This window comes from Triticum aestivum, chromosome 7B (assembly GCF_018294505.1).
Source record: "Triticum aestivum cultivar Chinese Spring chromosome 7B, IWGSC CS RefSeq v2.1, whole genome shotgun sequence".
In the NCBI taxonomy this organism is placed as follows: Eukaryota; Viridiplantae; Streptophyta; class Magnoliopsida; order Poales; family Poaceae; genus Triticum; species Triticum aestivum.
The window spans coordinates 64,829,966-64,844,733 of NC_057813.1; the positions used below are offsets into that span (position 1 = coordinate 64,829,966).

At 51.6% G+C, this 14,768-nt stretch overlaps 1 protein-coding gene across 1 annotated transcript; it reads right to left on the reverse strand.

The window, feature by feature from the left end:
• Positions 1-11,448: 11,448 nt before the first annotated feature.
• LOC123159762 (U-box domain-containing protein 52) lies at positions 11,449-14,452 on the reverse strand. The gene is made up of 2 exons (XM_044577578.1): positions 11,904-14,452; positions 11,449-11,803 (listed from the first exon to the last, which is right to left on the reverse strand). The coding sequence occupies exons 1-2, from the start codon at positions 14,232-14,234 to the stop codon at positions 11,717-11,719; spliced, it is 2,418 nt and encodes an 805-aa protein (XP_044433513.1). The 5' UTR covers positions 14,235-14,452; the 3' UTR covers positions 11,449-11,716.
• Positions 14,453-14,768: the final 316 nt, after the last annotated feature.

Below are 14,768 nucleotides of genomic sequence, written 5' to 3' on the forward strand. Positions count from 1 at the left end.
TATCGTCCTTAAAATATAACAATGTCCATGGTTCCCCGGCAGAAAAAGTGCTCGCCGGACTGTAACCGGAGAGCCTGCGGGTCATGCCTCCACCAGCTGGACTCCGAGGCAGGACTCAAGGGCAGAGATTAACGCGGGGACAATGCCGGATAGTCCTCCTACAGAGGATGCAGATAGATTATCCGTTACAAACTCCAAAGTGGAGAGCGCCATGAATCACAGGCGCCGACGGGCCACACTACGTGACCCTAATTTCTATGAAGAGGCGTTCAATGCCTTCAACTCAGGGGACGCGTACATCCGAGCTGCTCAAGATGGCCTCGCCAGAGCTATGGACCAGTATGCAAAGGATATACAGGTAAGAAGATTTGATAAGTATGTATATCAGTAGCCCCTGAGATTTGAAACAGTTGGCACAACTGATTTAAGGATCAATTATATGCATAGGTTCTTACAGAGAAGAATACCCAGATGTCTAAAGAGCTGGAGGAGTGCAAAGCCCAGCTATGGGTCGCAGTCGCCGGAATGGAGGAGTCCAAGAAGGCCTCATCTGGTAATACTTGTCTTGATCGAAAAGAATGTATTTACATATACCAGTTAGTATTCGGCATGCGTGCAAATCTAACAATAGATTCTGCAGACAATCCCGGAAACAATCCAGAGATCGTATCGGAAAATGAGCAGCCTGCTCAACGACAGCTAGAGGCTGGCGAGCGCTTGCTTACACAGGTTATTCTAGAGAATAATGATCTCAAGGACGCCAAGACCCGGCTGGATGTTGAATTAAAAGATGTTCGGGGCCAGCTTGCTGACTCCATGAAGGAGAATAAGCGGCTTCGACGCGACATTTTTAGTGAGTGCTCGAACGAACCTTTATACAGTTCAGTGAAGAAACAAGCTAACAGAATTATATCTGTAGGTATGCTGACAGGTCGTCCCGAAGAGGAGTCGCCCGGATCTGCAGGCGATCTTCTCCAAGAACTCTCACAGCTGCATGGACAAATTTGGCAGGTGATGCAAGGTATTGCCCAGGCCTTGTGGCCGTCCGCATCCCTGCCCGAAGGCATGGGAGAGCTTGTGGAGATGCTCAAGGGAGCGCGGCGGCGCTTCCGATTATGGAATATATCGGCCTACCGACAAGGTGCAAGGGAAGCCTGGGCCATGGTGAAGACGCGATACATCAAGGCTGACCCAAACCATATGGCCGAGGTCAGACCTGTAGGGTCAGATGGGAAAGAAATCCCCGTTAGTCTGGTATATGACCAGGTAGCCTTAGCCGCAAAGTATTCCCAACATGATTGTAGGCTAGACAGCCTGTTGGACGGTATAGAAGAAGAATTTAGTCAGTCTAAGTGACTTTGTACTTCAAAGGACATATTTTGTCCCTAGCCGGATTGTAAATCATTTGTCTTAGCGGACCTTTTCGCTTCAACCTCTGGACCCGACAGTCCGGAGTGTATCCGAATACCCGCTCAGTTATGTGAAAACCGGGACACGCGTGGAAACCAGGCGTAGGGGTCATAAGTACTTGAACAAACAAGTACCCAACTAGCTATGTTATATTACATGGGTAGTAAGAAACATCTTCCAGGGAGAATAGTTCCATTAAGGGTTCCTTTCCCTGGGTGTGCATGCATTAATGTGCATGTCCGAACTGCAAAAAATGACGCAGGATATAAGCATCTGGGGGCATGTTTTGCAATAAGTAAAAGACATCTTTTGTTCACCGACTGAATATTCCCTTAAGAACGCTAGCTTTCGGCTTCACCCAGTCGGAGGTACACATCCGGCTGACCCGGCAGTAACAATCGCAGAGGTGCTCCCCTTATGCCCTAGCCGAATTAACGGGAACGTAGGGCATAAACACAAGAGCTAGGCAACCTAGCTTGGCCAAAACTTAAGTCATATTGATGCATATAGTGGTGAAAAAAGGCACATATGGATAAATGATGCATATGTGGTGGGCATAAAGCCCAGAAGATAATTATAGTAAGCTTCTGTATAAGAAGCCCCCAGATATATTGAGCGCGTATAGCGCGGCAGGAGTGTGCGGTCAAAGCATACTTGAAGCTTTTAAGGCTATATATAAAAAGGAAAGAAAGAAAGAAGGATGACATAACTTAAAAAAAGCGGAGGTAGGGAGACGAACACAAAGTTCGGCACTAGGCGTAGAATCTTCGGAGTCTAGCCGCGTTCCATGGGTTCGGCTCGAGTCGGTTATCTGATGCATCACGTAGACGGTACGCTCCTCCAGTGAGAACTTTATCAATGATGAAGGGACCCTGCCACTTGGGCTTGAGATTGTCCTTTTTCTTCTCCGGTAGGCATAGAACGAGTTCGCCAATGTTATAAGTTTTGGCCCGTACTTCTCTGCTTTGATACCTTCGAGCCTGCTGCTGATAAAATACGGAACGGGCCTTCGCGACGTCTCGCTCCTCCTCCAGGGCATCTAAACTGTCCTGCCGATCTAGCTCGGCTTCTCTCTCTTCATACATGCGCACTCGAGGTGAGTCATGAATGATATCGCAGGGTAGTACTGCCTCTGCGCCGTACACCATACAAAATGGTGTGTATATGGTGGTGCGATTTGGCGTGGTCCGTAGCCCCCATAGTACGGAGTCGAGCTCCTCGACGCAGTGCGTATCTGATTCCTTCAAGGATCGCACTAGTCTGGGTTTGATGCCGCTCATAATAAGACCATTTGCTCATTCGACTTGACCATTTGTTTGGGGGTGATAGACAGAGGCATAATCAAGCTTAATGCTCATCTTGCCGCACCAAGTTTTCACCTCGTCGGCTGTGAAGTTGGAGCCGTTATCAGTGATGATGCTATGGGGGACACCATAACAGTGTACGACTCCGGATATAAAGTCTATCACTGGTCCGGATTCGACCATTTTAACTGGTTTGGCCTCTATCCATTTGGTGAATTTGTCTACCATGACCAACAAGTATTTTTTTTCTTATGGCTTCCTCCTTTAAGGGATCCAACCATATCGAGCCCCCAGACCGCAAAGGGCCAAGTTATGGGGATTGTTTGGAGAGCGGTAGGTGGCATATGGCTTTGATTTGCGAAAAGCTAGCAACCGACACAATGTTGCACGAGGTCCTGTGCGTCCGCTCAGGCTGTCGGCCAGTAGAAACCTGTACGGAAGGCCTTGCTTACAAGGGCCCGAGCTGCGGCGTGATGGCTGCCGTCCTTCCTCTTTGGAGATGCACCTATGGAGCACTCTAGTCGCGTTTTTCTTATAAAGCTCTCCCTCGACCTTGTAGGCTTTAGAATGCCGCACAATGCAACGTGCCTCATTTTGGTCCTCATGGAGTTCTTTCCTATTTAGGTAGGCTAAGAAGGGTTCTGTCCACGGGGCGATGACATCCATAATCACATGGGCCGACGATGTTATTTCGGTGGCGGAGCCTCCGATTATGTCAGAGTGTTCGGGATCTGGGGTTGTGTTTGGATCCGGACTGATATTGCCGGTATCCCCTTCCCACACCACGGATGGCTTGAACAACCTTTCCAAGAAGATATTAGGTGGTATGGGGTCACGCTTAGCGCAGATGCGGGCGAGGACATCCGCCGCTTGATTGTTTTCTTGTACCACATGGTGGAATTCGAGCCCCTAGAACCGAGCTGACATTTTAAGGACGACATTGCGGTAGGTCGCCATTTTTGGGTCCTTGGCGTCAAAGTCTCCATTTATTTGAGATATTGCGAGGTTCGAATCCCCACGTACTTCTAGGCATTGAATGCCCATGGAGACTGCCATCCGAAGACCATGCAACAGAGCCTCATATTCGGCTGCATTGTTGGAATCTGTGTATAGTATTTGGAGCACGCATTGGACTGTATCTCCGGTGGGGGATGTCAGGACAACGCCTGCCCCTAGACCAGCCAGCATCTTAGAGCCGTCAAAGTGCATGATCCAATTGGAGTACGCGCCATACTCTTTGGGGAGTTCGGCTTCTGCCCATTCGGCGACGAAGTCAGCCAGTACTTGCGACTTAATGGCTCGCCGTGGTTTGTATGTTATGTCGAATGGGAGGAGCTCTATAGCCCATTTAGCAATCCGGCCCGTGGCATTGCGGTTATTTATTATGTCATTGAGTGGTACTTCGGAGGCCACCGTGATTGAACACTCTTGAAAGTAGTGTCGTAGTTTTCGGGATGCCATGAAGACCGCGTATGCAATCTTTTGATAATGTGGGTACCGTGATTTGCATGGAGTGAGGACAGTGGATACATAGTATACCGACTTTTGAAGCGGGAACTTGTGTCCGTCCGTCTCTCGTTCGACGACGAGCACTGCGCTTACAACCTGATGTGTTGCAGCTATGTATAACAGCATGGGTTCGCCAATACTTGGCATGGCCAGGATTGGATTGCTGGCCAAGAGGGCCTTTATTTCTTCCAGTCCGGCCGTAGCCGCATCCATCCACTCTAAGTGGTCGGTGCGTCGAAGAAGGCGATAGAGAGGTAATGCCTTTTCTCCTAATCAGGAGATAAAGCGGCTTAGGGCAGCCACGCATCTAGTTAATTTCTGGATTTGCTTGGGGTCTGTTGGGGTAGCCAACTATGACAGAGCTCGGATTTTAGCGATTTGCTTCAATTCCTCTATTGGAGACGATGAAGCCCAAGAGCTTTCCGGCAGGTACGCCGAAGACGCATTTTTCCGGATTGAGCTTGATGCCATATGTTCGGAGATTGTCAAACGTAAGCCTCAAGTCGTCTATTAAGGATTCGACGTGTATGGTTTTGATGACCATGTCGTCTACGTATGCCTCCACTGTTTTGCCGATTTGTGTTTCGAGGCATGTCTGAATCATGCGTTGATAGGTTGCACCGGCGTTTTTTAGCCCGAAAGGCATGGTGTTAAAACAGAAGGGGCCGTATGGAGTGATGAATGCCGTTGCGGCTTGATCAGATTCTGCCATCTTTATTTGATGGTACCCGTAGTATGCGTCGAGGAAACACAATGAGTCGTTTCCTGCAGTAGCGTTGATGATTTGATCGATGCGTGGGAGGGGGAAGGTATCCTTAGGGCAAGCCTTATTGAGGTCCTTGAAATCGACGCATAGGCCCCAGGATTTGTCCTTCTTTGGTACCATCACCAGGTTTGCTAACCAGTCCGGATGTTTTATTTCTCTGATGAATCCGGCCTCGAGTAGCTTGGCTAGCTCCTCTCCCATGGCTTGTCATTTGGGTTCTGAAAAGCGCCGAAGAGTCTGTTTGACCGGCTTGTATCCCTTTAGTATGTTTAGGCTATGCTCGGCCAGCCTGCGTGGGATACCTGGCATGTCTGAAGGATGCCAGACGAAGATGTCCCAATTCTCGTGCAAGAACTCTCGTAGTGCGGTGTCTATATATTGTGGGGTTGAGATGTGCCCCAATTGATGCTGATTTTGTAGGGTCCGTTGGGTGGACCTGGAATTTGACTATTTCATCTGCTGGTTTAAAAGAGGTGGACTTGGGTCGTTTGTCGAGTATCACGTCATCCCTGTCCACTGTGGAGCGCAGGCCAGTTAATTCTTCGGTCATGAGAGCTTCAGATAATGCCTCGAGGGCTAGTGCGGCGGTTTTATTTTCGGCGCGGAGTGCTATGTCCGGATCACTATCTAGAGTGATGATTCCATTGGGCCCAGGCATCTTGAGCTTCATGTACCCGTAATGGGGTATAGCTTGGAAGCTCGTGAATGCGTTCCACCCTAAAAGGGCGTGGTATCCACTACTGAATGGGGCCACTTGGAATGTAATTTCTTCAGACCTATAATTATCCGGCGTGCCGAATACCACATCCAGTGTGATTTTTCCTGCACATCGTGCCTCCCGACTAGGGATGATTCCTCTGAAGGTCATGCTGCTTTGCTCGATGCGGCTCTTGTCTATCTCCATTTTGTTGAGAGTTTCCTCATAGATGAGGTTTAATCCGCTGCCACCGTCCATGAGTACTTTAGTAAGCCGGAAGCCATCCACAATTGGACTAAGGACCAAAGCAGCTGGTGCTCGGACTGTTCGGAATTGAGGTTCGTCACTGGCATTGAAGGTTATAGCCGTGTCGTTCCATGGATTTATTGCTGCAACATGGCAGACTTTGGCGAGACTACGGAGTGCTCGCTTACGCCTATTGTTTGAGGCGAAAGTCTCGAAGACTGTCAGTACTGTATTGTTATTCTCCGTGGGATGGTGCTCTGCGGTATTGTTGATGAGGAGATCCTCACCGCTCTTCGCCACCTGCCGGAGTATCCAACATGCTCTAAGACTGTGTTTTGGTATGATATCCGGTGTGCTGTGAATTTTGCATGGCCCATTGAGCCATCCCTCCAGTACGGTTCCACGCCCTGTAGAGGGCTTTGGTTTCTTTGTAATTGGATTGGGTGGCTTGCGAGAGCGCACCCTCTTATTTCGGACGAGGGATTTAGTGAGAGCCGAAGGATCCCAGAATTTTGTTTCAGTTTTCCAGGCGCTTTCCATCGCATAGTACTTCTGTACTATGGCCGCCAAGTCAGCGAAGTGTGCGATGTCACGGCGACTTATGGCATTGAGGATTCCCTTGTCCATGCAGCTTTTGCAAAAGAATGAAATTGTGTCTTCCTCGTGACAGTCCTTGACCTTGCTCATTACAAGGAGGAATCTGGCCCAGAAGTGATGTACTGTCGCTTGGGGCTCTTGTCTAATGTGGGAAAGATCACTTGTGTCTGGGTGGGTGGGTAGACTTAAGTCCAAACCCTGATCCGATCTGAGACCTAGGGGCAAAGGAGCTCCCGAGCTTGGCAGCTCGGACTCCAGGATGTTGCCCAATATTTGTGACCCGTTGCCCAATTCTAAGTTCGGAGCCTGGGCCATGTCCCCCCGTAGACGGGTATCCGGCTCGGAGAGCTCGGGAATCCGGACATAGTTTGTCCTCAAAATAGAGGAAGAATCATTGTTTTGTTCCTCCACCACCGCTATCTGATGGGTGACCGGCGGAGAGTTAATATCCCTTTGGTCGGGTTTAAGCCCGATCCGATCATAGTCCGTAGCGACTCCCAGGGCGACGATGTGATCCAAGAGCTCGTTCAGGGAGGAGAGCTCCATTGGATCCATCTTCTCGGTGAATTCCGAGCTGACGTGGAGGTTGTTCTTGATGACCTGAGAAGTCATCGTCAGCGTGGCGGCCGAACGGGCGGCCATGACGAAGCCTCCCAGCCGGAGAGTCTGGCCTACAGCCAAGGTTCCTCCAGAGGTGATGTTGTCCTTGGCAACAAGGCGAGCCATCAAGCCTTATCGGGACGACACAGTGGAACTCTCAATGAAAGCACCAATGTCGGTGTCAAAACTGGCGGATCTCGGGTAGGGGGTCCCAAACTGTGTGTCTAAGGCTAATGGTAACAGGAGGCGGGGAACACGATGTTTACCCAGGTTCGGGCCCTCTAGATGGAGGTATTACCCTACTTCCTTCTTGATTGATCTTGATGATATGAGTATTACAAGAGTTGATCTACCACGAGATCATAGAGGCTAAACCCTAGAAGCTAGCCTATGATTATGATTGTTGTAGTCCTACGGACTAAACCCTCCGGTTTATATAGACACCGGAGGGGGCTAGGGTTACACAGAGTCGGTTACAGAGAAGGAGATCTACATATCCGAATTGCCAAGCTTGCCTTCCACACAAAGGAGAATCCCATCCGGACACAGGACGAATTCTTCAATCTTGTATCTTCATAGTCCAACAGTCCGGACAAAGTATATAGTCTGGCTGTCTGAGGACCCCTTAATCCCGGACTCCCTCGCCAAGGAAGAAGCTTGCAGGGCGTGTGACGAGTGTGATGGCTACCGAAGCGCCGGCGAGCTCACTTGTTGAGCCGGCGGCCGACGCGCACAATGTGTTCGATGATATGCCCCAAAGGTAAAAAATTCCCCAATTTTTTTCCTTCTTATTTTTTGAATGCATACATATAGATAGCTTATTGCATTGTTCTATATTCTTTGTAGTGTGAACAATGATGCATACATGTCAACTATGGGTGTTGGCTCGAACAATTCGCATTGATCTCAAACCAATGACATGCATTTCGAAGACCATGAGTTCGAGGTGGACGAGGATGGTGAGGGCATTGTCGATGCACCGAAAGGAGGAGGATGCAACTACACCAACAATGAAGACGTTGTGCTATGCAAAACTTGGTTGGACGTGTCGAGGGATCCATCTGTTGGAGGTGATCAAAGTAGAGATGCTTATTGGCTCCGAATGAAAGAACACTTTGATCTTCGCAACATGAGTGGAATTGACAGCTCCGCACGATCGCTTCGCTCCCGATGGTCGAACATCAATAGGGATTGTCAACAATGGGCGGCCGCACAAAAAGCGGTTGACAAGTTGAACCAAGCGGCACCAATGATGATGATAGGGTAAGTGTCATTTCATCATTCCTCATGTTCATCATGCTTGTTGTTGGTGTTTCTTGTGCTAACTTGTTTTGTTTTCATGTAGTTAAATATTGCACAAAACTTGTTCAAAGGAGAGGAGAAGAGGACCAAGAAGGGGAAGATCAAGAAAGGAAGGCCATTTACCTTGCCTCATTCCTATGAAGTATTGAAGGATGATGAGAAATGGAAGAAGCGTGAGGATATTGATGATTTGGATTTGAGCAAAAAACACAAGTGAACAATTGATTTGGAAGATGATGAGGAGGAGGATGCATCAAGTGAAGATGATAAGAGAAGCCCCACACCAAACTCGGTTTCATACTCGAAGCCAAAACGACCGGTTGGCACGAAGGAAGACACAAAAGAAAAGAAGAAGAGGAAAGGAGATGATGAGATCAAAATGCTATGGAAGCAATTTTTAACGCGAGAAAAGAAGCCAACGAGGTGAGGAAAATGGCAAGGAACCAAGATGCCGCGGCCGAGGAGAGGAGGTTGGCGGCCGAGGAGAGGAGGGTGGCGGCCGAGGAGAGGAAAGTGGCATTGGAGGAGAGGAAGGTGGGCATTGAGGAGCGTGCTGATACGTCTCCAATGTATCTATAATTTTTGATTGTTCCATGCTATTATATTACCCCTTTTGGATGTTTATGGGCTTTATTTTACACATTTATATCATTTTTGGGACTAACCTACTAACCGGAGGCCCAGCCCGTATTGCTGTTTTTTTGTCTATTTCAGTATTTCGAAGAAAAGGAATATCAAACGGAGTCCAAAGGGAATGAAACCTTCGGGAGCGTGATTTTTGGAACGAACGTGATCCAGAGAACTTGGAGTGCAAGCCAAGAAGTAGCCGAGGCTCCCATGAGATAGGAGGGCGCGCCCCCTGTCTCATGGGCCCCTCGGGCGGCCACCGACGTACTTCTTCCTCCTATATATACCTACATACCCCGAAAACATCCAGGGAGCACCCGAAACACAATTTCCACCGCCATAACCTTCTGTATCCGCGAGATCCTATCTTGGAGCCTTCGCCGACGTTCTGCCAGAGGGGGAATCAACCATGGAGGGCCTCTACATCAACATCCTTGCCCCTCCGATGAGTTGTGAGTATTTTACCACAGACCTACGGGTCCATAGCTATTAGCTAGATGGCTTCTTCTCTCTTTTTGGATCTCAATACAATGTTCTCCCCCTCTCTTGTGGAGATCTATTCAATGTAATCTTCTTTCGCGGTGTGTTTGTCGAGATCCGATGAATTGTGGGTTTATGATCAAGTTTATCTATGAATAATATTTGAGTCTTCTCTGAATTCTTTTATGTATGATTGAGTTATCTTTGCAAGTCTCTTCGAATTATCGGTTTGGTTTGGCCTACTAGATTGATCTTTCTTGCCATGGGAGAAGTGCTTAGCTTTGGGTTCAATCTTGCGTTGTTCTTACCCAGTGACAGAAAAGGTTGCAAGACACATATTGTATTGTTGCCATCGAGGATAACAAGATGGGGTTTATATCATATTGCATGAGTTTATCCCTCTACATCATGGCATCTTGCTTAAGGCGTTACTCTGTTCTTATGAACTTAATACTCTAGATGCAGGTAGGAGTCGGTCTACTTGTTATGGACGTGATGCCTATGTACATGATCATGCCTAGATAATCTCATAATTATTCGCTTTTCTATCAATTGCTTGACAGTAATTTGTTCACCCACCGTAATACTTATGCTATCTCGAGAGAAGCCTCTAGTGAAACCTATGGCCACCGGGTCTATCTCCTATCATATTTGCTTCCAATCTACTTTTATTTGCATCTTTACTTTTTGCATCTATATTATAAAAATACCAAAAATATATTTATCTTATCATACTATCTCTATCAGATCTCAGTTTCGCAAGTGGCCGTGAAGGGATTGACAACCCCTTTATCGCGTTGGTTGCGAGTTCTCAGTTTGTTTGTGTAGGTGCGTGGGACTTTTGAGGAGCCTCCTACTGGATTGATACCTTGGTTCTCAAAAACTAAGGGAAATACTTACGCTACACTTGCTGCATCACCCTCTCCTCTTCGAGGAAAACCAACGCAAGCTCAAGACGTAGCACGTGCTAAATTGTTGGAATGGGAGAAGCACTTGTTCTTCTTGGACACATCTTTGTTCAATGATGCGCAAAAGGAGTATGTCAACCTTGCCCGTGAAGAAGTCTTGATCAAAAAAAAGAGCCATGATTCGCAATTTGGGTGGCGGTGGCCTTGACGGCATGGGTGGCATTGGTGCCATGGGTGGCTTTGGAGCTACCATGGGCGGCATGGGTTCCATGGGTGGCTTTGGAGCTACCATGGAGACCATGGGAGGCATGGATGGCTTTGGAGCACCTCCGGGTGGCTTGGACGACATGGGTGACATGAGTGGCATGAGTTTTGCGTCTCTCATCGGGGGGCATGGGTGCACCTCCGGGCGCCGGTGTGCCACCTTCGCATAAAGATCCCGTTGAAGATCTTGGCAACACCTTCCGAGCTTCACGTGGTGATGAGGATACGGCACACAACAATGAAGAGGAGGAGGAATAATCGTCTTCGGAGGAGTCAGACGAATCGGAGGAAGATGAGGATGAAGACGAAGACGAGGACGAGGCTTGATTGTTGTGCCTTTCGTTCGTGTCATGAACTTGGTTTGCATTTTGAACTTGGTTGAATTATGTTGTGGGCATGAATTTAAACTTGTGGGCACGAACTTGGCTGAATGATGTTTGTGATTTAAATTATATACCATGTGTTTTGCGTTGATGTGTGAAATTGTGCCCAAAATGAACAAATGTGGGCGCCGGCTGCTCGCGCGCGCTGCATTTTAGCGCGCTGCTGGAGCTGCGCGCGTGCGCTGCATTTTAGCGCGGTTGCTAGAACCAGCGCTGCGCGACACACCAAACCTGACGATGGGCACGTCGCAAATCAGATTTTAGCGCGCCGCGCGTTGGGCGCCTGTTGGAGATGCTCTTAGCGAACCTTCCAAAAAAAAAGAAGCAGAGAGTCACAAATTACAGCCACGTCTGGTACACGGTAATGGCAGAGCCACATTGTTCTGTATTAGCGACAGCTTGTACAAGGAGATTTTTGCACAAATCTTGGTCTAATCACTGTAAACAAGAAAACAGCTCCAGCTCCCCCAACCCTCATGCTAGGCAGCTACGATTATACCATTAAACTCACGATCAAACACGACTTGAAAGGCCATCTTGCTGCATGTTCGATGCTCCCTTCCCCGGCCCTGCACCCGCAAGCACCAAGACGTCCACGCCATGGCCAGCCCATGGACGATGCGTCAGCCGTTGGTTCTTCTCGGAGGCATGGATGCTTCGCTCGCTCTGCTGAACACCGACTTCATCGGGTAAGGATCGTTGTTCGCTTCCTGCAAATTTTCACATCCAGATTAGCCGGCGCGCTTGCGAGATTCGTTGAGGTCGTCGTAGTCATGGCGGGAGTCGGGAGTAGTTGCACGAAAAGCTTACGGCGGCGCGTGACGCTGTGACGTTGCTGTGGTACGCCGAGCTGTGCATGCCCCCGCCGAGGCCGCCCCGGATGGCGCCGCCGCAGAACTGCATGTTGTCCTCGCCGAGCGCGCGCAAGCGGTTGAGCTCCGGGAGCACGACGTTGCCGAGGTCCGGCCGGTCCTTCCGCCGCAGCTCGCAGCAGCGGAGCGCCATCTCCGCCAGGCACTGCGCCTCCTCCACCGGCCAGTCCGGCACGGCCGGGTCGAGCAGCTCGCCGAGCGTCCCGCGCTCCAGCGCGCGCCCGATGTGGTGCGTCAGCCCCATGGGCGGCTTCGCCGTGATGATCTGCAGCAGCATCACGCCCAGCGAGTACACGTCCGACTTGACCCCCAGCATCCCCGTCTGCTGGTACTCTGGGTCGATGTAGCAGAAGGTCCCCGCCGTCGACGTCATCCGGTACTGCGTCACCGTGTCGGCGACGGTCGGCGGCACCAGCCGCGCCAGTCCGACGTCGCTGATCTTGCTCACGTAGTTGCGGTCCAGGAGGATGTTGCCGGGCTTGAGGTCGCGGTGCACCAGCGGCTCCGGCTTCTTCTGGTGCAGGAAGAGGAGCCCCGTGGCGATCTCGGCGCAGATGCGGAACCGGTGCTGCCATGGGATGACCGGCCCGCCGGTGGCGCCGCCGCGCCGGAAGAGGCAGTCGTCCAGGCTGCCGTTCGCCATGTACTCGTACACGAGGCAGCCGTACTCCGGGCACGCGCCGAGGAGGAGCACCATGTTGGGGTGCCGGATGCAGCTCAGCACCTCCACCTCCTGCTGGAACTGCGACCTCCCCTGCGCGGCGTCCGGCCGGAGCACCTTGATGGCGACCTGGGTGTGGTCCAGGTAGCCATTGTACACGGGCCCGTAGCCGCCCTCGCCGACCTTGCGCGCGTCGTCGAAGTGCGCGGTGGCCTGCTCGATCTCCTCGATGGTGTACCGGCGGTACCGGAGCTCGCCGCCGCCGCCGCCGCCGCCGCGGTGCTTGCGCTCCTCGGCCTCCTTGAGCAGCTTCTTCTCCGCGCTGATCCGCTTCTGCACCTCCAGCTCGGCGATCCTCTGCGACGCCTCCGCCGCCTCCATGGCCGCCTTGGCCTTGGCCTTCTCGCGCTCGATCATCTGAAGCGCCGACTCCTCCGTGATATGCTGGTCCTGCCTCTTCTGCTCCTCCTCCGCCTTCCACCGCTGCAGCTCGTTTGCCTTCTGCTTGGCGTTCAGCGCCTCCTTGCAGGCGGTGCTGTACATGTCCATGGTCTGCTTCAGCTCCAGACGGAGCCGCTTCATCTCGGCCTCCACGTCGTCCATGCCGCTGGAGCAGAAGGAGGAAGCGCTGCTCTGCGAGAAGGACATGTCGCCGCCGGTGAAGGAGTCGCCACCCCACTTGTTCGGCGTCATCTCGAAGCTGTGGTCGTAGCTGTCCAGGGACGAGCCGTTGGACATGCGCGGCGCGGACTGCTGGTAGTAGTCGATGCTCCGGCGGCCGCCGTTGCTGCTGATGAAGGAGATGTCCGACACATCCGCGGTGGACCGGCGGCCGCCGCTGCTGACAAAGGAGATGTCGGCCGAGTCCGGCATGGACATGTGGCTCAGGTCGGCGTACGACTTCCTCGTCGGCCCCATGGACCCGCGCGTGAAGGGCGAGCGGATGAAGGGATCCACCCTCGGCGTCTCCCCGTCGCTGCCCCTCGACGACATCGACCACTTCTGGTTCGCCGGCACCGGCACGGCCGGCTCCGGGGGCTTCGCGGCCGCCGCGGCGCTCATGTTCACGATCTGCGACCGGAGCGGGGACACGCGCGGCGCCGGGCGGATGGAGTTGCGCTGCGCCGACACCTTGTTGCCCTTGTTGATCACGTAGACGGTGCAGAAGTCCGGCGCGCCCTTGCAGATGGTGGTGGGGATGTCGGCCTTGAACCTGACGAAGCCGCCGCGCGTGCAGGCGCCGGTGACGAGCTTCTCGACGGCGCCGTGGGCGGCGAACTCGATGATGGACTTGCCGACGTCGTGGTCGTCGAGCACCACATCCTTGCACTGGATGTCCTTGCGGGTGCAGAAGCAGCGGAACGGGAGGAAGAGGTCCTTGAGGTGCGGGTCGGTGGGCTGCTTGAACCCGGCGGCGTCCTCCACGCCGCCGGAGACGCCCTTGGTGTTGACGTGGACGAGGACGATGGTCTGGCCCTTGCCCACGATGCTGTCGATGGCCCACTTGAGCGCGTTCTGGCTGTTCTTGTCCTTGTCGATGCACACCGCCACCAGCGGGTAGCCCAGCTGCGTGTCCGCCGCCTCCTTCCCGCCGTCGTACCTCCCCATCGATCGACGCCGATCGGGCTTCACCTTCAACCTTACTCCACAAATTAATGGTCGTGGCTCCTAGCTAGCTAAGGGTATTATGCATGCATGCATGTCAGTTTGCCCATCGACAGGCGTCGCCGTCGGTCGCCGTCGTGCGGAGGCCGGGGAGGTGGGCAACGAGAGGGGAGGGTGGCCCTGAGGGCTCTTTAGTTTCTGGAGCGCTCTTAATTTCGCTCCTGTTCCTAATTCTCATCTATTATTAAGCACTGTCTTTTTTTGATTTGGTGGCTGTTATTTGAATTGACCCATGTGTTGTGGGTTCTTGGCTGTTTCGCCGGGTAACCACTGGATCCTCTCCTTTTTTTGTGACATGTGTTAAACTACGTACTAGAATATAGGAAAGGATACGTGAGCACACAATGTGGCATGTGCAATGCGAAAAAATTCGGGTTTCGTTTCAAAACAATACTTCAGTATTACATACTCCCTCAAGTGTTGCTGATTTATTACAAAATTCTACTAAATCAGTGACACTTAATAGGGATCGGAGAG

What these genes read in the sequence shown, in the direction of transcription:
- LOC123159762 (XM_044577578.1), bottom strand. Translation starts at nt 14,234, where the DNA reads ATGGGGAGGTACGACGGCGGGAAGGAGGCGGCGGACACGCAGCTGGGC. An exon ending in TCACAGCGTCACGCGCCGCC is followed by an intron (nt 11,804 to 11,903) that starts GTAAGCTTTTCG and finishes GAAAATTTGCAG; the next exon opens with GAAGCGAACAACGATCCTTA.